We start from the raw sequence: 27370 nt of genomic DNA on the forward strand, positions 1-27370 counted from the left end.
CATAGTGCTTGGGTGTCAAGTCCTGGTTTTGGAGGGCCGACATCCTGCAGATTTTAGTTCCATCTTTTACCTACCTGGAAGATTCTAGTAATCCTAAGGAACTTGATTACTTTAGTTCAGGTGTTTAATTGAGGCTGAAGCTAAAATCTCCAGGACAGTCGCCCTCCGGAAGCAGGATTGGACATACAGAGGCTCTGTAGAATTTTCATGTTAGGGTGAACCTTCCCTTCAAAATGAATCAACTCATCATGTATGTTCTGCGTCATCTCATGCAGCTTTACACATCTACATGCTGGCATTTCATATTCTTTCCTATTTACTGAACTTTTATCTAAAGAAAAAATGGATGTTTTTTTTTTTTTTTTAAATTCATTTAAAGTTTTTACAGCCTTTTATATTGCCATTTAAATAAATTAAAAGACAAATGGCTAAATATTGTATTGTGTCATCACACGTAAACATTTCAAGAACTTTTATAAGCAGAGGTCACTTATACACAAAGCTGCGAGGCAGATGATTTCAGACACCATATAGGGCAAAACGATGCTTTGTATTAGATACTATACTCTTGGTTTTACAGATAACTATATATTTAACAGAACAGAGCATGGCTTTAGCATTTTATTTAATACACAGTAGGTGTTTTATATTTAAATTTGGTCACAAGAAATATGGAAGCATGAGTAGCAAAATAACATTTTATACGGAGTGCAAAGCAACTATGCTTCTCTACTGCAATGGCAAGTCCCATGAATATACTGAAGCACCTCAGCTGTTTGATTATAAGAACTGATCACTCAGAAATATGCAGATTTCCTCATAGGCACTGACCCTGTACAAAGACTTGCAAGCCCTTTACAACTAATGCACGACATCAACTGTGGCAGTGCAAAGCATACTGATTCTATTGCCTCTGCTAATGTAGAATACCTGTAGGCCAACATAATATTTTTGGTCCAACATCAGCTGTCATCTTTTACACCCCATACCATGTCTCTAAATCATAAGGCTGTATCCCAAAGAAGTTCAGTTGATTGTTGATTGTGGTTGTGCTGTTGGAGGCAGCTGTTTGGAATGTCATGGCAATGGAGTTGAGTTTTCTACTGGTACTTTTCTCCCTGTGGATGGAGGCGGTTCTTCAGGATGTGTGTTTTGAGGAATGAATGCACTGGTAGTAGGTCCTTGTGAGTGATATTCTGCCGGACTAAATGTATTGGGTTGCGATGATGTGGATTCATCAGCAGGTGGCGTCGCTGAAGTTTGCTCATTTGTCTCCTACAAGAGGAGGGCACATAGAGGTAAACATTTAAAATAAATGACTAAGGTAGGTACATTTTATTTGTTTTTAGAATGAAAAAAAAAAAAAAAAGTAATTTCACCCCAAAATTCAAATAATTAAGCCTATTTTAGGATCATGATGATTTAAGCTGTGATATTTTCATAAAAATTTCTAGATTTAAATAATATTAAAATATTCTCTGTAGGGTTAAGATAAAATGAAATTATTCCTTTTATTTTAATAAAAATAGAGGCACTATAAACAATTATTACCATGACACATAAATACTTCACAATTTAAATTATACATTTTCTTAACTAAAATGTCAGAATTAGTGGATTTAAAAGTCATAAATATAAATAAAAATAAAAATAAAAAATACAATCAAAAACCAAATGGACCTGAAAAGATTTTTTTTAAATAATTCCCATTTTCCCTGTCAATTATCTTTACCATAATCCAGCTAGATGCTTTTTATTTTTATAGACTGAATTTAAGACTAAATTAAGTTATACTGTAATACCTTTTCTATTTAAAAATAAAGGCAGTACAAACAATAATTATTATGATTCATTAATACTTAATTAATTTTTTTAAAATATATATATTCTTAAGGGGTAAAATATAACCAGGACATCTTGAAATGTTTCGTGAGATGCACCAAGCAAGCATTTATTTGACTTCAAATATAAACACTATGTGTACTTTACAATGACAAATATGTAACTGTGCCAAATGCGAGGAAACAAAACAGCAACAAAAAAGATGTCCTGACTTTAAACATTTGCTCAAAAATGAAAATAAACTGAACACAAAGCAGCTGAAGCACAGAAGTGTCTTTTAAGAAAGGACAAACAAAGCTGACAACAGAAAAGCATTTATTTTGGTAAAAAGTAGGTTGTACAATGGTATTAGTGAGACTTCTGTTAATTATCCAAGAGTACATGAAAAATGAAAGAGGAAATGCAATAACAGACTGTGACAGGACTGCGTGCATTTTTGTGTACAAAGTGCAAAGACAGATATTTTTCCTCACCTTTCCCCTGAGAAAATGACAGCATGAATGCAAAGAGAAAGAGTTAATCATTCAGTAAAAAGTTATAAAAGGTATAAGTTTTTCCATATTGGTTTTTACAATAATTACACACCAAAAAGCCAAGATGACAAACTAATACAGGTATAAATAAGAAAACTAGCAGGAAAAAGGTCATGAAATGTTATTAAACAGCAAGAGTTAAACTTTCACCACCTCCTTATGTCCAAATCACAAAGGGTGCCACCCTACCTGCGGGCCTTGACTTTCACCACAGGGGTTGTTCTTTGACAATGCAACCGTATCTCTGATCTGATACAGTGCGAAAGCGATGGTGACCCAGGGGGAAGCAGACACCACCCAGGCTGGCTTGTTGGCATTTTCTTGCTCTTCCTGATGCCTGGTTTTCTTAGGAGGCGTCTTCGATTCGGGATTCGGCTGAGATGCAGATTGGTTCTGGACTAAGTCAATAGTGGCGATAGGCACTGGGCTGGAGGGAACTGGGATGTTCTCAGCCAACATCGAGCCCTCTGTAAAAGAGCACAAAGACGTAATCAATAAGCTGTCGCAGGTTTTACTCCAGCAAAATGACCTTTTTGTTGTAAAACAGCAGGAACGTACTTTTATCCTCGTTCTGACCTAACAGCCACTGTATCAGAAAGAAGATGAGTAACGTGACCAGAGAGGCCATACCGAGGCCTCTGAAGGTTTCTGCAGCACCTAAACAGGAAATTTGCAAGATGAAAAAGGAAGCTTGAGAGGAAACATTCACACTGAAGGGAACAATCTAAAAGCTTTCTCATCATCCTTTTTTAAAATTGGCTATTTATGTTCAGTAAGGCCCAAAAGTCTGATCCATTTCTAAAAAAAAATTATAAATACATACCAGTCAAAAGTTTGGGATCAATTTTTCTATTTTAATATACATTAAAATCTCATTTATTCCTGTGATGCAAAGCTATATATCCAGCATTGATAATAAATAAGCATATTAGAATGATTTCTGAAGAATCTTGTGACACTGAAGACTGGAGTAATGATGCTGAAAATTCAGCTTTGCCATTACACAATAAATTACTTAGTAAAATATATTCAAATACAAAACAATTATTTTAAATTGTAATAATATTTTACAGTTTTGATGTTTTTACTGTATTTTTGATCAAATAAGATTTATTGATTTATAAGTATTTAAGTAAAAAAAAAGTCATTTTTCATAGAGTTTTGGATACAGGATAATGTAGTAATTCACCTTTACTACAAGAGTCTGACTCTTTGTGTGTCTAAATATATAACAGCTTAAAAGCATGCATGAGGCATATGTATGGTAAGTCTGTGATGTCACATGGTCTTTGTTGATGTCATACCGAAGAAGTTAACAAAAACTCCTCCTAGCATGGCTCCACAGCCTCTCCCCAGCCCCAGGTACAGCCCCTGCAGGATCCCCTGAGCTGATGTGCGCAGAGCTGGAGGAACAGCAGCGCTCAAATACGAGATGCATGCCGCCCACACTGATGCATTTGTCAAACCTGCATGACACATTAACATAAGCAAACACTTGTGCATCTGCTTGAATGCATAAACATTGACTACTCATGAGTACTTTGTAAAATATATGACCACAACAGTAAGACACTATTTGCAGTTGGTAAGCAAATATGAATATGTTGAAAACTAAAATGTTAAAAAGCAGCTCTATACAAGTATTACGCAATATGCTTTTATTCTGTTACAAGTGATCTTTAAAGGGATACTCCACCCCAAAATGAAAATTTTGTCATTAATCACTTACCCCCATGTCGTTCCAAACCCATAAAAGCTCCATTCGTCTTCGGAACAAAATTTAAGATATTTTGGATGAAAACCTGGAGGCTTGAGACTGTCCCATACACTGCCAAATAAATAACAGTATCCAGGTCCATAAAAGCTATAAATACTTCATCTGCCATCAGACGTGCAATCTGGGTTATATGAAGTGACGGGAACAATTTTTGTAAGTGAAGAAAACAAAAATGATGACTTTATTCAACAATTCCTTTGTCAACGGTCTCCTCTGTGTCTCTCCATATCACCATATGCTGTGTATGCTCTTCTGTTTCATCCACGCCACAAGGATGCACTGTTTCTACATGTATTTAGCTTTGATTTGAAATAAAACAGCGCGTCCTTGTGGCGCGGATGATACAGAAGAACATACACAGCAAACGGTGATATGGACAGACACAGAGGAGACTGTTTTTGTGACTGGAATTGTTGAATAAAGTCGTCATTTTTGTTTTCTTCACTTACAAAAAGTGTTCCTGTCACTTCATATAACCCAGATTGCACATCTGATGGCAGATGGAGTATTCTGACAACGACTTTCATACCTTTTATGGACTTTGACACTGCTATTTATTTGGCAGTCTATGGGACAGTCTCAAGCCTCCAGGTTTTCATCCAAAATACCTTAAATTGTGTTCTGAAGATGAAAGGAGCTTTTAGGGGTTTGGAACGACATGGGGGTAAGTGATTGATGACAAAAAAGTTTCATTTTGGGGTGGAGTATCCCTTTAAAAGTTAATCAGGAATCAAATGAAAAAAACTAAATAGGAGAGAAAATAAAATATGAATAATTAAATCTGAGAGTCAGCAGTGTAACTCATGATATTTAATGTCAATTCAACAAAAATATGTTATAAATTAAATATCTATATAGTAATTCATATTTTGTAAAATTTAGTGAATTTACCTTACAAATGAAAGGTACTTTATCTTCTGTGATTATTTGATAACTAATTATTACTTGAACAATTTAATCTTTTGGTTTGCCTATATTATAACAAGAAAATGCTAGGGGTGCATGATAAATATCGGCCACTAATTAATGCACATCTCGTCGGTTCTCCAATCAGCGGTAAATTCCATCAGGTGCTTGATTTCACATTGAGCACCTGTTACTACAGAGAGCCGTTGTTACCTGACAAGCTGCGCAAATCCACGTTTATTATCAGCGTTGATTTGCGCAGCTTGTCGGTTAACAACGGCTCTGTGTAGTAACAGCTGCACATTAATTATCGGCCGATATTTATCGTGCACCCCTAGAAAATGCATTACAAATGATTCATTAGTCTGGCAAAAGTGCTTTAGAACACTTAGATTAACACTTAGACTTAACAGTACAATTAATATTATAAAACAGTTATGACTCTAAATTCTTCCACAATTGAGTAAAATATAACAAATGTGTATATATAACCATTCAAATCAGTTGAATTACTTATTAATGAAACAAACTGTTTACCAAATGTAAACAAATAAACTTTGTTCAATGTTGTACCAAACAACTTCCTTAAATAAGTTCTTTGTCGTCTTGAATTGATCTCACACTGTATTTTCATATGCCTCTAATGTTTCTTTAGAACTTGCATATATAAATGAGTAGACTTAAACTGATAGCAAGCTAACAATATTGTATATAATATCATATTAGTCACAGTTAAAGCTCCATGTGATGGGAACAGGGTCATCCTGTACAGTGTCAATAGTCAACACAGTCCCAAGATAATAGTGGCTGAAGCAGTTAAACAGGCTTTTAACCTTGTTTTAGAAAATTTCAAATGTCTTGGCATTTTAATAAAAGAGTTTACCCTTCTAACAACCGATATTGAACAACATATTGTACCATCTAGCCTAAGTAACAGTAACATTTCTCTCAGTTTTGTAACAAACGGCGCTGCCCTAAACCTGTCTATTTCTAAACTGTAACTGTGTGATTGCAACAGCATGTCTGATGTGAAATAAGGTGTCAGATATACTGCAAAAACAGCTGATTCATGTCTTTGGATGAACTCGAACATCAGCTGTGGTCACTCAAGAGCACAGCCCACCAATCACAACTCCACTTTCTGTTAGATAAGGCCTGTCGGGCGACACAAAAACACCTTATTTCTCACCTTGAAGCACCTCCATGGGTAAAACTATCCATGCATTCTCCAGGTAGGAGATGTACAGATAGCGTGCAGTGTTGCAGGCCAGTCCGATATAAAGGACTCTGAAAAAAGAAAACAATCATGTGCATGTCATATTTCATTCATACATATGAAACAATGCTTTTCTGTACAATGAAAATATCACAATGGGTGTAGCTAAACCAGTTTGGTTTATAAGGCCTATTGTAGTTAGGGCTGGGTGTTGCATTTGCTGGTGACGTCAGTCTCTATTTCAATGCCTGAATAGAGCTTAGATCGGGCCCAACAAATCAAGCCCGACCCTACCCGAGCCCGAGCATGTTGTGTCCGAGCCCGGCCCGGCCCGACACGTTCACTGTAATTATGAGCCCGAGCCCGATATAAACCCGACCATTTTTAATATGTGGGCCGTTATAACCAGGGGCGGCGCCATGTTTTTTTAACGCAGGTGCTGCTGTGCTAGATCATTTAGGCTACAGGGGGGGAGCTGCGCAGTTATATATAGGCTATATATATATATATATATATATATATATATATATATATAATATATATATATATTATATATATATATATATATATATAATATAAATACTATTAATAAATGAGCAAAAATTGGCCACTCAATATTAAATATTAAATTATTTTAATTATCATAATTAAAGTTTTAATTTTATTAAATTGAACAAGCACAACATTCAGCATTCAATTAAATATTCTTAAAGATTCATTATTATTAATAATGTTACTTCAACATATTGTTATTTCAACATAATATGTGTGTGAGCAACAAGCAAGATGTGCATTTGTAAATTCGGTGAGTTTTAAATGTGTATGTGTGACCGTGGCGCGCCGGCGCCTCCATGTCATTATTATATTGTCTGCTATATTGCTTTTTATGTATTAAATCCAGGCAATTGGTTGATGAAAAATGTATTAAAATTAAGATACAATTTATACTAAAACGAAATTCACCTTAAAGAAAATCTTTCTTCAAAACAAAACTTAAACTTGAAACTAAATGTGCTTATTTAATGGCTAAAACACGTATGCTACTACAGACTCTTTTTTGTACAAATTGCAGCACATTCATTTAATTCTGAATTTTGCACATGTAAGTTGAAAGGCATTTGTTTGTGCATAGTAACATATCTGTAACATTTATCAAGTTCATAATTGTGCGTGCATTTTTTAATTATGATCTTAATGAATAATACGACAAGGAAGAGAGCATGTAAACTTCGTTGTTTGTTTATTCAGATATAACTGAATGGATCGTAAATGGATCTGAAATTCCGAATGAAGAAACGAAAAAAAATAAAAATAAAAAGATAAACAGTGAACAATGATGAACACAGAAAAAGATGGCCTAAGACGGTTTTTTTTTTTTTTTTTTTTTTTTTGCTGTCATAGGCAAGCAGCGTGCCGCATTTTATGCACGAGACAAAGCCAACACATATGTTGTCACTCCCCACGACTAGTTTTAAAATGTTTCCATACCTCCGATTTTCCTCCAAACTTGCTTAAAGTTAATTCTCCTGTTTTAATTTTTTTTCTTTGATTCTTCAAGCTCCATGTGGCACTTAAGCTACTGAATAGTACAACACGCACAGCAGGTGTGATGCGTCACGCGTGCGAGACTGCGAATGCGACGCTGCGCATGACATGTGACGTGCTTTATCAAGGGCCCGACCCGACCCGGCCCGAGGACGGTTGCGGGAAATATCGGCCCGACCCGGCCCGCGGGTCGGGTCGGGTCGAGTCCGGGCTCGGGCTCGGGCAGAGAATCTAAGCTCTATGCCTGAATGAATGATCTCACCAGTGCTAATCTACAAACACAGAATCTCTAACAGGAAAAAACTACTTCAATGTCATTAATACCAGTTTAATTCGAAAGTTATTTCCTGGAAAACAATCTTATAAAATGAAGCGTCTCATTTCTGCGCTACTAGCATCACTTAGTAGGGATGTAACGATTCATTCAACTCACGATTTGATTTGATTCACGATTTTGATTTCACGACTCGATTCGATTCACGATTTTATTTATTTTTTAAACAAAATGAGATTTAAGATAAATTATAAATTATGTCCTTTTATTATTGCTTTGACAAAATGCTGCACATTTCTTTGTGAAATTGAAATATAACTATAATAATATACTAATATAGCACTTGCATATTATTGCTCTTTTGTTGGTTTTGATTGCTTCTATTGTCCTCATTTGTAAGTCGCTTTGGATAAAAGAATCTGCTAAATGACAAAATTTTAATATAATGTAAATGTAAATAAAAAAACTAAATTGAAATTTTAAAACAAGCCCCAAATTAAATAAGTAACACAAATAAAAATAAATCTCTTCATATAAACAAAATAAGGCATTATCTCTGCTCTTTCCATTTAAAATTTGAGGCAACCACTGCATTTTAATCATGATCCAAACAAAGATGCTGCATACATGCAACATGAGCATGCAACATTTTTTTTTTCTGAAATTTTGAAGCAAAAACAGAACGGTTTGACTTCAGTTTTGTGAAACTATAGATAAAAATATCTGCATGAAACAGCGGATGAGCTGAATGAAACGCAGATTTACTCTCTGCCAGCAGGGGACGCTTAAAGTGTTTCATTGGTTTCTGCTGTAAAACAAAACAGCGCTGCACTTTTTTTTCCCTTTAAACAGCGCTGCACATATGAACTTTAATATGCATTATACAGAGGCAAGATGAAAAGAAAAATACCATCTAAACTCTTCTAAAAACAGTAAGTTCCCCTTAGACATGCATTCATATAAACTCCTACCCCTAAATGAATCGCGATTGGTTTAGCATCTCAACCGAATTAAATCTTCACATATTTGAAGATCGGCTCGCGGTTAATCATTACATCCCTATCACTAAGCATAAATTATAGTCATAAATGATATTATGATTGTAATTTCTAAATACATGTTATTGTGAACAATTCATTCATATGATTCATTCGTATTCATGTTGTTAATAAGTGATTTTTAATGAAAACAACATATCCCAATCTTCCGGCTAAACAACAGGAGACATATTTCTTGAATTCTCCAAACATTCAGTTTGCTTAAACACCTCCCCTTTTTTATGATCGCCTGCAAGCTTGCATTGATACAAACAACATTCAATGAATAAAGAAGCCCCTGTCCTATTTTTTTCCGATAATCCTTTTAACTGGGATGTACGTAAAATTACAGAAGAAACGACTGTAGCTACTTTTGCTTCATTGCAACTTTAAATAGAATAAAGATTGTTTCCAAACAGGTTTCCTAACCACTCTCCCCATCTGCCATTGGTGGAACAAATACATAGCCCCACCCCAAACTCACACCATTGGTTGAGTCAGTGTTGCTGTTGTCGGTCTCCTCAGGAAGCTCGACAGACCAATGTTTTGAACAACAGTGCTTACACATTTTGAGGGAATCAACCTTCAAACAGCTTACTTCTGCAGAATTCATTACTAATTTATATTATATAATCTATAAAGAAAGTAAAAACCTACAAATTGTTTTATAATTAAAACAGTTTAAACAATTAAAACAAATTACAATTTGTTTAACTGGGATGTACATAACACAGAAGAAAAGATCTATCACTACTTACATTTCATCACGACTTTAGTTAAAATAATGATCGTTTCATAAATACTCTGCCTGTCCATCACTGCTTGAACAAATACATAGCTCCGCCCCAATCTTACGCTTTAGGTTGAGTCACTGTCAGGCTGGTCAGGAATCTCAAACAGAGCAATGATTTCCTCCACAGTGTTTACATGTTTTGGAGAAATCAACCTACTAACAGCTTACTTACAGTTTTGTGCATTTTAAGCATGCTAACACCAAAAACCTACACAAAAACGTTTAAACAGGAGCTTTTCAACTCCTATCTTCATGCAACTTCATGCAAAAGCAGCTCTGGGAGATAACCATGCAAATGTTGACTCTATAAACTGCAGAGAACATTTCACTGTACACTATGTTGGCTCTGCCATACCCTTTGCCTTTATAAAGCTTAAGAATTGATCAACAAAAGAAGCAAGCTCAGATCAATGCTGGAAAGCCTAGACAATGTATGATGGGACTAATGGCAGGATAAAATTACAGGCCTCTCTGCAGTCATGACTAAAAACAAGCCACTTAACAAAGGCTACAGAGACAAAACCGAAGGTATCACATTAACAAAACATTTCTGTCTCCATAAGAAGATTCTATAGATGTTTTTTTTTTAAATGTAGAACACAGGAATTTATTACTAAATTTATAAGGACTATAAAAATAAAAATGTAGTAAATTGTTGTAGAAATATATATTATTTAATATAATATATAAAATGTTCTACAATATATATTAATATAAAATTACATCTGTGAGATATAGTCACATTGTGAAAAATAAAGTTACAATTGTGGGATATAAAATCATATTTGAGACATAAAGTTACATTGTGAGAAATGACAATTGTGGTATATAGTCACATCATGAAATATAATGAAACAATATTGAGATATAAAATCACATTGTGAGATATTGTGAGCAGCAGCAGTTCTGTGAGTTTCACCACCTCATGTCCATTAGCTTTTTATTTTTGAATTTTTTAACAATCAAGTTCTGTATGGTAGGCCAGAAATCATCTTATATGTTGCAAGGAGCTGCAGTTCTGTTACGCAGCAGAATTACAATACCTGCAGATGCAGTTTGCTGCATGCTAACTAATCAGCTTTACACAAAACAGCATCTGTCGACAAAAATAACATCTCCATAAGCTAGGAAGTGGTTACTGAAACTGGTTTGAGGGTTCTGTATTGCAAAATGTCTGCCAAATGCTACCAGTTTACATCATTAACAATGCAAAGACTGAGCCACCAGTACAACTTGAGCTATCTTTAAATGATTCATCTTATTCACTCTGAAGAGCCAGTGCTCTGGGAAATACCACGCACTTGAGAAATACCACAAAGAAGATTGAGGATGTGAGCAGACCTTTCCAAGTGCTTGTTTTCCAGCGCCCACATACACATGGTAAACATCCTGGAAAAGGGTGGACTGCATCTTGGTTGTCGATAGTGTGCCCAGGCCAGGCAGTGCCCATTTAGAGCTTAGCCAAAGTCAACAATACTTACTGAGACATCTTAAACAACCTTTGAACTTTCCCTGTGAGCCTCTGCCAGTCTTTATGTGTTAACACAGATATGGGACAAGAAATAAGTGCATTTATGTCACTTTTGACCAGATCTGCTTGGTTGTGTTCTCATAAAATATTGCGCAACCAGGATATGGTTTCCATTGCATGAATGCGTTGTTTAGGCACAGGTCTAAAATACATAAACTAGCATACTAAAATGAAAATAGTTGGCTCCTCCCATACAAAGATTTGCTCAACACTAACCCCTGAGCATACATTATAAAAGAGTGTTTAGCTTTTGTGAACATCAGAGGACACCTGTCTATGACATACTGTACCAAATGTAAAGGAGACTGTTAAAAAATAATAATAATGAGACAACTGAATATCATTTTGTCAGTAAATCTAGTAAAACACAAGCTCTTTTAAAGCAATCAGAATGTAATGACAACATAAGGAAAAATATGCCTTTATAACTATATCCATTCACTTTAAGCTGAACTTAATCTAAATATAAAAGCTGATTTAAAGTATTAGTAAATACTATAAATATAAATAAACTACATTTATTTACATTAATATTATTTACATAAATTATGAATACTAAATAGTAAAATAATATGTGACCCTGGACCACAAAACTTAAGTGTCTTAAGTGTCAATTTTTCGAAATTGAGATTTATACATCATCTGAAAGTTGAATAAATAAGTTTTCCACTGATGTATGGTTTATTATGGTTTGCATGGATAGTACAATATTTGACCGAGATACAACTATTTGAATATCTGGAATCTGAGGATGCAAAAAAATCGAAATACTGAGAAAATCACCTTTAAAGTTGTCCAAATGAAGTCCTTAGCAATGCATATAATTTATCAAAAAGTTTTGATATATTTATGGTAGGAAATTTACAAAATATCTTCATGGAACATGATTTTTACTTAATATCCTAATGATTTCTTGCATAAAAAAAAATCTATAATTCTGACCAATACAATGTATTTTTGGAATTTGCTAGAAATATACCCATGCAACTTAAGACTGGTTTTGTGGTCCAGGGTCACATTTTGCTTCAGATGATGTTTCCTTCATGGCTGTGGCCTCCAATAGATTTTTACTGACACTTCCGAATTAATATATTTTCCGGTAAAACTGCAACCAAACAGATCATTCATCCTGCCCAAACTCTGGACAGTAATTATCATGTTTTAAGAGCTATATTTTGCTTAGGTACAGTTTAAAGAAACAACTATAATTGGCAACATACAAGGGTGTTCACAATGAAAGCGATTAAATTGCAAGAGGTCGCAGAGTCTACATAGGCATTCTTATAGTCCGTTCACACAGGAAGCATTATTGCATTTAAGAACAGCTTTAAAACATTTGGTTAAAAGTAGCAAGACACGATGCACCAGTTAAATACCTCAATCTAGTTCAACAATTAACCGCAGAGTGGAACAAAAACACTTTCTGTGTGAACTTGCTCTCACCTCACCTTAGTATCCAACTCTAGCAGAACATGGCCTGCACTTAGTTGCCACTGCTTATTTGCATAAAAGTTGAAGTGTGCTAAACTGTCTACTTAATTGCTCAATTGTCTGCTTTCACTGAAACTGAATGACTCATGATTTAGACAAACTGCTGTCAGTGTGAAAGTCCCAAATAACAGGGGAAGCCTCAGCTTACCACTTGCATTGGAAAGTGGACTGAACAAACATACAAGCAGTTAGTGGTTATCCTACTTTGACTAGCATCTGCATACCTGCCATTAAAACAAATTAAATATGACTTCCAAAGTGCATTTAATGTCCCTAAATTAAAATTCATAATCCAAGCCCACTTTCCAAATGTAAATGTAGTAGATAATCTTACAATACAAGTGCAGTTAAGTATAAATTATGCCATATATTTTACATAATTAGGTTCCCACCTGATGTGTCCAAGAAGCTCAATGAGTTTGTGGCTGATGAAATAAGCGGCCAGCTCAGACACATGGCTGAGCACCGAGCATATGCCGAAGAGAGTGGGGGTGCCCTTCAGGTCCTCCAGATGCCAGAAGAGGAAGGTGAACACGAAACCGTAACCAAACCCCATGAACCAGGCCACAAAGAGAACCGTACCATAGCGGACGCTACAAATGATCCAGAAGAGATCTCTGAAGGGAAAAGTTTGTGGGGTGCTTTCGAGGCACACGGGGGCATCATCTGAACTGGACTCTGGAGACGAGACTTCCTGAATGACTTGAGGTATTTCCGCATCCTCCTTCTTGTCCTCTTCTTCGTCTAACCGATAAACCCTGTTGTCAAAGTGGAACTGCGTTGCCACAATAAGTGCTGCGGTCATCAGGACTCCAAAAGCTATGAATGCAATTTGGTAGTTCTTGTAGTCAGGCTGGACACAACCCGAACCCTGAATGAAGACTGTGATGTGCGTGTGGTCGATCCAAATGCCCACTGACAGCATAGCGACACCCCATCCCAGAGATCCCCACATTCTTTGGAGTCCGTAACGATCTCTGTGTTGGCCCAAGTTCTGAAGAGTGACAGTGTCCACAATGGTCACAGCTGGGGCGCTGAAGAACTCACCAATAATAATGACCAAGAGGATCAAGAGAAATATAGTATCTACTTGTTCCTTATTAAACACTATGATATTCTCTTTGAGTTTGGCAGTGGTAGCGTGCGTTTCAGTTGTTGAGGTAGATTTTGAAGTAAGTGTCGAGGTACGGGGCGACACTGTTGTCGAGTTAGACAGCATAGTAATGCCGACAGGATTCTCAGTAGAGTTTCCAGAGGAAGTGCCTGTGGCATTTACATTTGCACTTCGAATGTATCTAGAGTGAGGTCTATATGCTGCTAATACTGGCTGAGAATGCGGAGGAGCAGAGTACATATCCTCAATCAAGTATCTTCGTTGTCTGGTACGGTTACCAGTTTGCGTATAGTTTGTAAAATTGTTTGGTGCCTCAACAGTAGGGTCCTTACTGATACAGGTCATAGCAGCTGGCTTGACAAAGCCGATACCGCAGTTAAAGAATACCCAGCAGAGTACAGAAAATAGTAACACCGCCTTTCCTTTCTTGAAGCGGTCCGCCACTACTCCCCAGAAAGGTGCACTGCAAAACTCGATAAAATAACGGATCCCGACTAGCAGGCCACTTTGGCTGGGTGTCATTCCCAGCTGCTTGTAGTAAACTGCAAGCAGGGGGTGTAAAGAGCCATAGGCGGAGTAAAAGAAGAAGTAGAATACCTTGGAAACCAATAGACGATTGTTTATTCGCACACAGCACCTCTCCATGCAGTCCATACTCTGAGAGGGCTGAGAAGGGAGTGCGTCGTTGGGGGCAGGCAGTGCTGTTTGACCGGACGGTGTAGTGTTTGCCACCTGCCCCAGGGACAGAGTGTTAAATGGTTCAGACAGAACATATTTCCTCTTCTGGTCCTCCTCATCATCCGTAAGGATGGCCACCCGATCACTCGCCATTTCTGTGAGACAGACATAAACATCTGTTAAGGACATAGTGGATAACGGCTTCACATTGTAGAGTTAACTTGCAATTCTTCAATGTTGGGGCACAACCATTTGGTCAATATCTGGCTGATAAGCATTAGCATGGCCATTTAGCTGGAAAATCCCATAGCATTACCCTGAAGAACCAAAAATTACTTTATGGATTTTTTCCCCCTTGTTTGCTGCCTCTCACAACATAGTTCATGGTCATGAAGAGCTTGAGAGATTCTTGCTGTACCATCAGCCAATCAGCATTGTCATGATGGCTTTTTCCTAAAGCTCTAAGTGATTAGTTAGTTGCATTGCATTTGTGGATGTCCATTAACAAAGATGGCAGATTTATAACCACATACCTATAGGCTCATGTTCATAATACAGTGATCATTTAGAATAACGGCAACATTATCTAAAAATAAAAACGGAGGAGACATAAACTTCCTATATGATTTTGTGATGATGTCAAAGGCCGTAAATCACACTACTGTTGTTATGCATTTCAGAAATTGTCATTTTTTTGTATTTACCTATACAAATAATTTACATATTGTTGCCTATACAGTTCATAGGAAGATTAATGCAATGTCTAATATTAAGTAAATTATTGCTTACCTTTGTGCATTAAACCATTTTGATGTCCAATGAAGCAAAACAGTTCATTGAGTGCTACTTTATTTATTTATTTTCATATACAGGTTAGACTATTTATATATAATACATATATAACATATTATAGTGTATGATATATAGGCTATTTTTGACCTGACTGTAAATCTAAGTTATGTGACTGCCCTTGATTAACGATATTAAAGAATTAGTATGATTATTACACATCAAGTGAATATAATGTTGAACATCAGGTAGTATTAGTAAAAAATACATTCGTAGGAATGCAACTGAGAGGTGGAGATCATTGTGCAGTGGAATGAATATTAAGGACAGTCAACATTCAAAACGGTAACATCATGTATCATAATAAACTTGGGTGTAGTCCCTTGTCTGAAACTGAGTGACACACACATCCTGCTCCGACCTGCATTAACATTGCACAAACACAATGCCTAAATGTATTTAAAAACATAACTGATCATCCATTATCTTTCACACAGTGTTTCAGTATAAAACAGGCAGCGGTTTGGCTCGAAACAGAGCTCACTTACCCGGTTGTTGTGTGGAAGTTTATGTTATTTCACCGTCTGGCGCTGAAGGAGGACGATCCCTTCAACAGACTGCTCTCTCCGTCCAATCATCATTTTATCACCATCCTGGATTTCTGCTCACTTTCTATGAACTGTCCTCAAAAAGAGAGGGATTCCGGAAAGCGCATAGGAGCAGATTTATTCCTCCGTTTTCATCCGACCTGACGTCAATCTCTCACCTGCCTGCGATGTGCGCAACAGCAGTGTTTGTGGGACTGTCTTACTCCTATTGATGTCATCAGCAGCTGTGACACCCTGTTTGGTTCCTCTGTTCTTGAATTTTTTTTTTTTTTAAGTTTTCCCGCATAGTGCCTAAGAGACGATGCCATGTCTAAGATCAGTCAGATGTTTATTATGTTTAGGATTTTTAATTAATTAAAATAGTCTCTATTATAGTTTTAAATAGTTTATATTAACTTCTATGTGGGGTAAAATACTTTTTTTAATATTTGAATATATTTTTATATATTTATATACATTTTCTGATTAGAAATGATAGCTAACCCATTTTTGACCTGCGAACTCCAGCAAAATGATCCAACTCTAGTGATGAATCAGCGACATCTGCTGGCGCTCACTAAAGTTTAAATAATAATAAGAAGCTGCCAAAATGTTCAACAGTTATTTGAATATATAGTATATAAATATTATTTTTTGCCACAAAACTATGTGTCAATCAGGGTAACTGACAGCATCAAACTTCGTATACATTTATAATAAATACAACTATAGAGAAAGAACACACAATAATTTCTATAACCAACTCGAAAACAGCAGCTTTAAATATTGAAGAGCTAAACGAGCCGTTCTAGGACTCAAATCGGTGAGTCATTTTTTATCTGTTCATTTTCATGAACCACCCAGCGCTACATGAAGAGAGAACCGAGTAGGAGGAACCGATTCACCGAGATGAATTAGAATTTCCAACGCTACATGTAAGAGCGAAGACCGAGTAAGACGAATCGATTCACCGGAATGAACATATGAATCGAAGTCAAAGGCCTTGCGTCCTAAATAAACGATTTTGGCGCAAATTTACCATTTACTAGTTAGAAGCTAGCAAAGATAGACTGACGCCAACATGGAAAGCAAATGTGACATTTCTTCAACCTCGAAAAAATTCAGCAAATTTTAACAAGGTAAAAGAAAATCTTACCTACACTACATTAAACGGGTTCAATTGCAACGAGGATAATGTATATTGAAGCTTGGTCGCGCGTCTCTGCTATAAGTTAACTCCCAAATAACGCCACAATGAAAATAGACATGTAACCGAATGATACTTAAAAGTCGAACAAAACTCATTTTGTAAAGGTTTTTTATTTTATTTTATTTATTTATTCATTTATTTTTTACCTTTAACCTACTTTTAGATTCAAAAATGACAAAGTTAAAATGGTCTGATATGTTTAAATGTAAATTAGCTAATAAACATAATTGGCAAAAAATTTAATATATGCCTGTTATACAAGCAGGAGTCAATATACAGGCTATTTACTGAAAATAAAATATTTCATTGATATGTACTATGTAGGCAAAAGTTTATTTAAACAGTGTACTTGCACTTATAACATGTAGCATTGTACAATTTACTTCATTCAGGACTCCATATAACTTAGCTGTTAACTGCATGTATCCAAGTGGTATTTATAATGCTTATTGAAGAATCTGTGAATGGCTTTTTATAAACCAGGGTTTAGATTAGGGCTTTAGATTAGGGTTTTAGATTAGATTAGATGCCACAATTATGTTCAAAGCGGCAATTAATCGTTCAAAATCCACTTATGTTATTCTGTGTACTTAAGATGTGTTTTTTCTTTCTTTCTACATGTCATCTTAAGGGTTTTCCCATTGTTTTAATTTTAGTTTTAGTATAACACTATTCATATTTTTACTTTTTTATAATTTAAAGAAGAAACCAATCCGATGTATAGTTGACATTTGAGGCTTAACACTATAGAAAAGCACAAAGTTTTTCAATTAGAGTGTTTTTAGCTTGTTTATTTTCATATACACTGAACAAAAATATAAACGCAACACTTTTGTTTTTGCCCCCATTTTTCATGAGCTGAACTCAAAGATCTAAGATTTTTCTATGTACACAAAAGGCCTATTTCTCTCAAATATTGTTCACAAATCTGTCTAAATCTGTGTTAGTGAGCGCTTTTCCTTACCGAGATAATCCATCCACCTCACAGGTGTGGCATATCAAGATGCTGATTAGACAGCATGATTATTGCACAGGTGTGCCTTAGGCTGGCCACAATAAAAGGCCACTCTAAAATGTTTTATCACACAGCACAATGCCACAGATGTAAAAAAATTTCATCTTAGTTTTATGTGATGGGGTTAAGTTGTTAAGCTTGACAGTATTCTCCCTGACTATAATGCACCCCAAAAATATGAATTAAAAGTATATCGCCCCTATTAAAGAGACCTGAGTGATGTCATTTGTGGTAAATGATGTCACTTATGGGCGAAGTCTAAATAAGGGGTAGAATCAGAATGGTTAGTTTCAATATCATCACTCCAAACATTTTAGGGAACTTTTGAGTTTTTCCACAAAAAATTAAGTTGGCTTATATTAAGGTATTGTTTGTCTTTTTTTGGGAATCAGTGTAACTAAATGTGGGCAGTTTCTATCCTCAATGACATCACTGAGGAAACACCCTAATTATGAGGGTGTCGTTTGAACCAGCAGGGGGCGATGTTTTACAAGCACATCAGACACTCCACTCATCACAGCATCACAGTGCTCTCCTTCCAGCTATAAGTGAGACTCGACTACACGTAAGTGTAACTCTTCTATTCATTGTTGTCCATTAACCTCATCATTCTTGTCACCAGTGTCGCCATGCCTGCCATTCATCCATTCCTTTTCCAATCATTTTAGCCCCTAAAACAGAGTCCAGCTAAAACATCTGCTATCTCCCCTATTGTGTTAGAATAGTAAAGTGTTGTATCTGCCTCCCCTTTTCCCTCCCACTCACTCAGAGACCTGTTAACCATCCACACATTAGCTCTCAATTCAGCAGTCCAGAGAGCGATGCTGTTTCTATGACAACTGGGTCCTGCAGGACAAACCGCAGAGAGGATTTTCCTTTCAAAGGGGGTTCCAAGGAGAAAGCACATGCTTAGCATGAAATTTAGCCCTCTGAAATCCTTTTACTTGTTTATGATCTCATTTTAAAGTATGAAAATGAACACCAGTCATCTGTTGAATGTACAAGAGGGTTGGCGGTTTGTGAACACTCTGCTGGTGTTAAACGTACCAGAGGTAAAACATTCATAAAGCTGTGGAAATTGACATATTATGCATTTTATACAAATCTGTATAAATAGCCCCGATTCATGTATCAGATTGTATCATTGAATGCAATATTATTTTACTGAGTTATGAACTTGATGTTTACTGTACACATTTGATTGATTAGTAATAGACTAATATATCCTCCAGGCTGATTAATCAGTCAGTGCTTAATCTTTTTTGAATTAATGGCATAAGCAGCTAACTGCTGCTGAATGAACGGAATTCATATAAATGAAAATAAAAAGATCAGTTTTTTATTTAGTGAATTGAGTAAATATGTGAAACGAGTTTAAATATATGTATTTTATTATTAATTTACTTTATTATAAATTTGCTACTTATTAACCATGGAATAATGCTGAAATGTTATATATGTATATGTATAAAAAATGTGTGTTTAACACCAGCAGTTGTCTTATCTGCTGTTATAAAATAGTCATTTATACATTTTTTTGTTTGCTATCACACACGCACGCACACACACACACACATATATATACAAATACAATTCAGCATTATTCTATACTTCTAGATATTATTACCAACACTGCCACTGATGTAGTCGACCACTACACTTTATGAATATTGTATGTTGTCTCCATTATCTAGAACCATAAAATAGCTTGTATGTATACATAGTGTGCAGCAGATGGCAGTCTATGTTGTGCAGCAGCTGTTGTTTTTATGGTCTTTTGTTTGGTTCTCATGGTCTTCTTTGGAATTTGCAAGATATCATTGCATTAATTACATTCAGTTCTTTAATCCTGATAACTGTTTCCATCACTGATGAGATAATCAAATATCAATAGGTTTTGATCTGAGGGTTGTTTGCAAAACTATATGAATCCTTAAAGGGATAGTTCACCCAAAAATGAAGTTTCTGCCATCATTTACTCACCCTCATGTCGTTCCAAACCTGTATGAAGTACTTTCTTATGTTGAACATAGAAGATATTTTGAAGATTGCTGGTAATTAAACAGTTGGTGGTTCCCATTGACTTCCATAGTAGGAAAAGAAATACTATGGAAGTCAATGGCAACCACCAACTGTTTGATTACCTTCTTCAAAAAATCTTCTATGTTCAACATAAGAAAGCAACTCATACAGGTTTGGCATGACATGAGGGTGAGTAAATGATGACAGAAATAAAATTTTTGGGTGAACTATCCCTTTAAGGCTTGAGTGCTTAATCATGTTATTTTCTGAGGGAATAAAAAAATACCACTGCCAAGTCTGAAACTGATGCTAGTGACGGAATCGATTCTTACTCAGCAGCTATCTTTGACACATGAATCAGAGCTTTATTCCGAACCCCTCCCTCATTAGGTCCCCATGTCACACTTTCTGGAGCTTGTGATTGGCTTTGAGTGCCAGGGGAGAAGATGAGGGGCTGGGCCAAAGCATCCGGCCTGCCCAAAAAATTTGACCTATCAGGGTACAGCTGTTCTTTGATGACTTAGAGGGACTTGTCTGCCACCTCCCCGGGGGGACATGCGAGTGGAGGGAGGGGGCTATCATGAGTGAGACAGCTTAACTTGGAGGGCAAGGGGACGAAAGTCTGGGCACTGCAGGAACAGAGTTAAAAACCAGTTGGAAATCCTGCAATTGAGTAATCGCCTACAGGATCCAGCGGTTATTTTTTTACCCTTAGATCCCGAAGAACTGGGGGACCTGAATCTGAGGGTGAAAAGCTGAGGCCAAATCTTCCAAAAGGCAACGGGGTAGCTGCTAATGCAATATGATCCTCTGGGACTCGCTCTAAAAATACCATCCAGCCAGGAGTACATGCGCAAGTTACATTCGCCTAATTGGAGAAAGATTAAACATTTTGTTTTCAGCTTCTCTAATTGGACATCTCAAGGATGTGAGAAACATATTCCAATACATTTATGATGCAGAAAACGTGGGAAATTTCTACACACTTTTTTTTTTTACATTTCTGTATACCTGAAGGCCTTTCTGAAGGTCTTCTTTTAATGCAGGTAGAGATTTCCTCTTTTTTAAGAAATCATTTGATAAGTAAGTATTGCATTTAACTGGTGTTGATAACTTAAACCTGGAGTGGAGTCTTACATTTGATAATATCTGCTTGAATGTTTGTAATATGTTTACCATATCAAAACTCCAAATTATGAAAAGCTATTAGTGCATTAATTGTGCATTAGAGATACTTATTAATGTCATTTGAAGCTTCAGTCAGTTTAATAACGTGTAGCAGTCCATAAAGAAGCTCTCCACTAGATCATGAGGAAAGCTGAGGTCCAGATGACCCTGAAGAAGGGTGCTGATGAAGAAGCAGGAGGAATGGCACCTCCTAGCCCCAGGATACCATTGAAACGGGCAAAAGTTAGTTCTGATCATGTTGTACCAGACCCTGCTGCTTCTGTCTACCCAACCCCAACTCCTCCAGTGTTCATCCGGAAGATGAGGAACGCTGCAGTAGGCACTGGCTGTGATATCCGTCTGAAAGTGGCCGTGGCTGGAGACCCACAACCTACCCTCTACTGGTACCACAATGATGACCTGCTCAACATGGATAACCAGGAATACGGAGGCCTGTGGATCAGGGACTGCAAACCCAGTGACGCCGGCCTCTATACCTGCATCGCCACCAACAATCTTGGAGAGGCCAGAAGCAGTGCTGTCCTAGCCGTTTTGGATTTGGGTGAAGGTAAACACGAATGTAGTTTAAAATGTAAATGTAACACAAATGTTTAATTTTGAGAAATCAGTGGCTTTTTCATACTACCTGCAGCCTTGTAGAAATGACTGGAACATAAGATCCCCGGCATAAGAACATTGTGCCCTATTATCAAGCTTATGTGGCTAATTATCAAATTAGGCTTCAGAGAGAAAAGGTGGAAGGCAGACGTTCTTGCGCACCAAAACTTGATATGTGATAATTTGCTAAAGGAGTAGCACATCCCTCTGATGTGTCTCACAAAATTATGGCTAATCCAATTACAGAAAATAAAGTGAAGTAGCGGCCCCTCCTTTAGTCACTTTGATTGGTTGGGGTTCCATTGTGGCAGTTACCTCAAGAACCTGCTTGGTGGCCGAGGGTGGAATGATGGGGGCAGCTGAGGGGCTGAGACAAACTGCTCACCCGTTCCAAAGTAGAGCTGTGAAATTACCGCCCCCCCCAAGTCATGGTGCTTCATCTTCTCCTCTGAAGGTTTTGAATAAGCACTTTGCCTTCTTCCATAAATGAGAATGAAGAGGTTTTATGTGCTCTTTGCAATTACCTTTGGGCTGAAATGTAGTGGAGATTGTTTGCTTTTACAGTCTAAAATGTCTCTCAGTAGTGTATAAAAACTCCCAGAGAAACACTATGTCTTTACAAGGAGTGTGTGAACAATAGGGCTGGGCAATACGGCTAAAAAAGTCATTGCTATATTTTTCAACCTTGCTACAGTATTTACTATTTTGATGTTTGTGTTTTTGGTTTAAAATGGAAAGCTTGATTCATATCCAAGTGATTTTTGGATATAAATAAAACTCACATCGGAGACCATTTTTTAAATTAAAGACTACATTACGACATTGGCTGAGAATATTAAGACTGATGTTGTAAATGTAATATTGTCTCCAATTTAAACTTCATTAATACTATTGGCATATAAATTGGTGAGTTTTATTTATATACAATATTCAGTCAAGGAAGGACTGTGAAGACAACTTGCAAAAGGCACAACAATTAGAATATTTGTAATTATGCTTATTTTGATCTAACCAACAAAATCATCACAAATATCTCTTGAATTTTCAGTAAATCACTTAATCCTAGTGAACTGTATCTTTATACTTCAGTTGTAAAAGGAATGTGTGATAAATTATTTGAGCTTTTCAGAAGTAATTCATTGGTTTTTGATCAGTGCTGTGATGAGAGGTGATGGTGTCCAGCTTTAGATGTGTTTAGATGGATCGGCTTTGTCTCCTTGTTGTCCTTCACTGCCACAGAGCTGCACTGGAAACGTCAGAGCACATCATTCTGACAGTGTTATGATTTCACTGATGCCACTAGCATTCATCACCAAACTGTCAGCAATACAGGCCCCTTTTATGACTCTCAGTGGATTTGGGTTTCTCATTTGCACTCCATCAACAGAAATTATGTATGTGTTTAATGTCACATCAAACTTTCACCTCTACTGTACTTGCAGCATTCTCTTGAATACTGGTGTATGGTTTTTCTTACACTCCATGTTAATGACTGACATTTAATGATCTCTTGGGCTTCAGTTTTTTAAGGGTTTGTCACATCTCCCTGGACCATGCCAGAACTTTATAGGGTCTCTGGACCCCTGGAGGTCCCTGAGTGTACTCCAGGGGGATCTGTGGAGAAGATATTTTGTTATTTAAGACATACAGAATGTACACTTTTGCTGCTTTTTATGTCTTGGCTGAGAATCTGGGTATGTAAAGGTTGAAAACCGTTCAGGACAGTGGTTGTTCTCAATAAGTCTGTTCTTATCTGATAGAGACGGAAAATGATAAAAGATAACCATATTATTGTGCATAGTTATGGTAGCAAAATAAATAGCTGTGTATTTATAATATAATATTTTTTCCTAATAACAAGCCTATGTCATGCTAATTTATTTGGTTGACTGTAGGCTGTTCATAGTAATATTAATATTTTTAAATTAGATTTTTAGTGCAGTTTTCCTAACATTTTTGTAGGCCAAGCAATTTATATGTCCAGTTAATAAATCTGGGTCCTGAATTGTATCTAGAGTATGACATCTGTAGTCATGATGCATGTGTCAATCCTCTGGACAAGTTGTGGAGTTTACACCTGTCTTGTCACTCACCTAAATGCCATATGTCTTTCTCTTTTGCTTTTCTTTCACAATGCCTTTTCTTCTGCCTTCTACCCACTGTTATCCTCCCCTTTCTTTCCTTTCCTTTCAATCTTTCTGGAGTCTGTATTATTTTGTTTTACTACTTTGTCATTCTGACCATTCCCATTCTATGTATCTATGTGTCTTTCTGTTTTTGTTTCTGCCTTTCTTACACTTTTCCGCTTCCTTGTCTTTCAATGTCTCTCCTGTCTTCTTGGCCTGAAGGACCATCTATATCCCTCTGGTTATTTCTGACAATGGAATGTGCCAGGCTTCAGATTTTTATGATGTTAATAGGCCACACACTCTCCGGTTACACAGGAAGACATCACAGCTATATATAGGCCTTCAGCACAGGAGTTTTGCCTAGACCTTATTCAATTAGAGTCAGTTTGAATGAGGGGGAGAGTAATGTTTTGCCTGGTTTAGAATTGTAAAATACTGTCATTAAATGAATGGTAAAAATAGCCAGCTTTGAAACAGTAGGTGCTGTCTGAGAATCATTACTGATTTAGATTATGAGGCAAGAGAACAGGCAGACTTTGGATGGTGACCATCATGTTTATACATAGTACACAAGTATTTCGCAGTGGGTTGCACTAATAAGGGCTAAGATTTATGGTACATTTATTAATTGTTTGTACTTCAACCATCATTAAACCTAGGGTAACTTTAATACTGTGCATCCATTAATATAAACTCTGAATTGCATTTCCGTTAGAGTTGTAGTTGTATGCCTTTGAACTTGGTAACCGTTATTAGTATTGTTTTTTTCCCTTTTACCTGCATGTTACTTATTGCAGAGGCTGTTTCTAATGTCACTGAAAAAGTAAGTGAACAAGTAACAATTTAGGTTTAATGACTGACGTGTTAAAACCTTTTCAAAACACAATGCTTGTATTAAAAAAAAAAAAAAAAAACTAGATAAACAAACGCTTTTGTGGTTTAAGTTGTAATTGGTGCAACCCACCCTTTGCCTTTAAATCAGTAAACTTGCAATGGCAATGTATATTTCTGGTCTGCTTCAGCTGACACTCAAACCCTGAGTGCTTATATATTTAACCTCAGTGAATAGTTATTTTTCGCAAAGTGCCTACTGTCTCTGTCTCTTCAGGGAACATTTCACCTGTAATTGCTCTGTGCATTACGGAGTGTTTTTTCTAATATGGATGTTTAACTTCTGGGGTGGAAGAACCTGTATGGAAATGATGTACAGAGAGAAAAGTACATCTGAATGTACAGAGAAACATCAAAATCTACAGCTTTCTCATCTTGTTAAAAGAAATTTCTAACAGCCTTTATTTTCTTTTTACTTGGAGTCTTTATTGTTGGTTTTTATTTGAGAAGTAGCTTTCTTTCAAGTGCTTCTCAAGGTCATTAGCTTAAAAATTATAGTTGAAATTCTTATAATGACTGTATATGTCAAGGATTGCTCTATTTATTGTTAAAATAGTGGTATTAAAATTGTGATATTGCTCATAAAAAAAAGTTTGCATTTGGGGGGAATGGTTGAGCAGTAAGATGTGGGTTTTTGCTTCAGCCCACACACTTAGCAATAATTGCTCTGAAAGGAGATAGCGTTCTGTTGGCTATGCGCAACTTTCCATTGGCCCCAGAGGTCAAACTGTCAACACAAACGCTCAGTGGAGTGTATTTATATTTAAAACCAAATGGAAATTATAATCCCTGATAAATTGCTTGGATTTCAAATGATTTCTCTTGTTTTGCTAATGGACCCTCACAGAGTGACAAAGTTATTAATTTGTAATCAGCAAGTATGACTCATGGAAAATTACTAAGAGCGGTTGAATATTGTTTTGTTCTTTTGTGGTAGGTGAAATGCAATTTCACCATTTGCAAAGAGGATGATGGAGGGGAAGTAATAACAGTCCCCGCTAGTTGATTTTATATTAAAGGGCATCTACGCATAATCACACTGACTCAAAATCATACATGCGCACACACACACACACACACACACATGCTGAGGTACATTTTGTCACTCACAGCACACAGCTATGCCTCCCTCAGTCATTCAGTTTCTGCCTATCATCAGCTTTTCTTTATCCAGCTGAGAAGTTGTGTTGTTGAATTGCTTGTAGGTGGATATGAATCAATACTGGATGCAAAAAGACTAATTCAGTGCATTAGAATAAACTGAGTTAATATGCATTTATTCTGTTTTGTGTAGTGATTCTGATGAGTTGAAGCATCCCTCAGGCTGCACTGAAACATTATTGCTTTTCCAATCTGCTATATTGGCGACATTCTGCATTGCTCAAAAGCCCATTTCCTCTGCACTTTGAGACAGTTATCCTTTCTTTTGAACTGCGTTTGCATAAACACTTAACGATGATCCACTGATTTTAATTTTCTTAAAAGCATCTTGTTTACTTTGTGCTTAGGTTCTCATTGACCTTTAGTGAGTGGGTGGTTTTAACAAACCACTGGTGTTGCACTTTTAATGTGTGTCAGCTGACGCTTTTGCTAGCTCTAATCTCCACATAAAGTTGTATACAAACACTCAAAGTAAAGGTTCATCCATTTAAATTCTGTCGTTATTCAATCTTTTTTACTGTCTTTAGACTCTTTTGAACACTAGAAATAATGCTCTATTAAAAGAAATCTCCTTTTTTTTTGTTTCATTGAGAAAAAAATAACAGCAAAGAGATGTGCAATGGCATGAGGTTAAGTGAATAGTGACAAATTTCACTTGTGAGTGGACTATCTGTAATTTGTATCATTATTATAATATTTACTAAATGGTAATTTTCTACACTTGTCTGAACAACAACTCAATAAAATTTAAATTCATTTATAAAATATAATTTTCAACTTGGGCAAACTTGATATTATATTATAATATATTCATTTTAATATATATATTTTTTTAACAATAGCTTTGGAAGATTATATTATAAGAAATTATTGAATCCAGTTTTGTCACTCTGTGTACTTGTTCCAACAATTGCTTTATAAAATATGGCATAATTTAGTGAAGTGGATATACGATTGTTTTGTTTTGGCATTTATGTAAGTGGCTGGAGTTTCATTGACCTTTCTTGCACCGAAACCTCAAAATGATGCTACTGAGCTTTTGTC

General features: G+C 36.3%; 2 protein-coding genes across 5 annotated transcripts in view; one reads left to right on the forward strand and one right to left on the reverse strand.

Annotated features, from left to right (window-relative positions):
- Positions 1–608: 608 nt before the first annotated feature.
- Positions 609–16351, reverse strand: LOC109066306 (major facilitator superfamily domain-containing protein 6-B-like). Of its 4 annotated transcripts, XM_019083326.2 has the most exons (8): positions 16075–16351; positions 13338–14892; positions 6248–6345; positions 3680–3841; positions 2934–3032; positions 2565–2842; positions 2316–2322; positions 609–1275 (listed from the first exon to the last, which is right to left on the reverse strand). In XM_019083326.2, the coding sequence occupies exons 2-8, from the start codon at positions 14888–14890 to the stop codon at positions 1265–1267; spliced, it is 2208 nt and encodes a 735-aa protein (XP_018938871.2). In that variant the 5' UTR covers positions 14891–14892; positions 16075–16351; the 3' UTR covers positions 609–1264. The 4 variants fall into 4 exon arrangements, 3 of the variants coding, with proteins under 3 accessions (XP_018938871.2, XP_018938870.2, XP_042620121.1); XM_019083325.2 differs by lacking the exon at positions 2316–2322; XR_006160858.1 differs by having other exon boundaries at positions 1142–1275; positions 2316–2842.
- Positions 16352–20936: 4585 nt separating this feature from the next.
- Positions 20937–27370, forward strand: part of LOC109095785 (striated muscle preferentially expressed protein kinase-like) — a 77331-nt gene continuing 70897 nt past the window's right edge. Inside the window, exon 1 of the mRNA XM_042764456.1 lies at positions 20937–22095. Within this exon, the coding sequence (XP_042620390.1) occupies positions 21669–22095 (427 nt within the window). The 5' untranslated portion in view covers positions 20937–21668. The remainder of the gene's footprint in view (positions 22096–27370) is intronic.

This window comes from Cyprinus carpio, chromosome A9 (assembly GCF_018340385.1).
Source record: "Cyprinus carpio isolate SPL01 chromosome A9, ASM1834038v1, whole genome shotgun sequence".
Lineage (NCBI taxonomy): Eukaryota > Metazoa > Chordata > Actinopteri > Cypriniformes > Cyprinidae > Cyprinus > Cyprinus carpio.

Bases quoted from the DNA above. Each gene is read 5' to 3' on its own strand.
- LOC109066306 (XM_019083325.2), bottom strand. From the start codon at position 14,890: ATGGCGAGTGATCGGGTGGCCATCCTTACGGATGATGAGGAGGACCAG. The intron at 2,843-2,933 runs GTACGTTCCTGC...GCTCTTTTACAG, and splicing joins AGGTCAGAACGAGGATAAAA to AGGGCTCGATGTTGGCTGAG. The intron at 1,276-2,564 runs GTAGGGTGGCAC...CTCCTCTTGTAG, and splicing joins GTGAAAGTCAAGGCCCGCAG to GAGACAAATGAGCAAACTTC.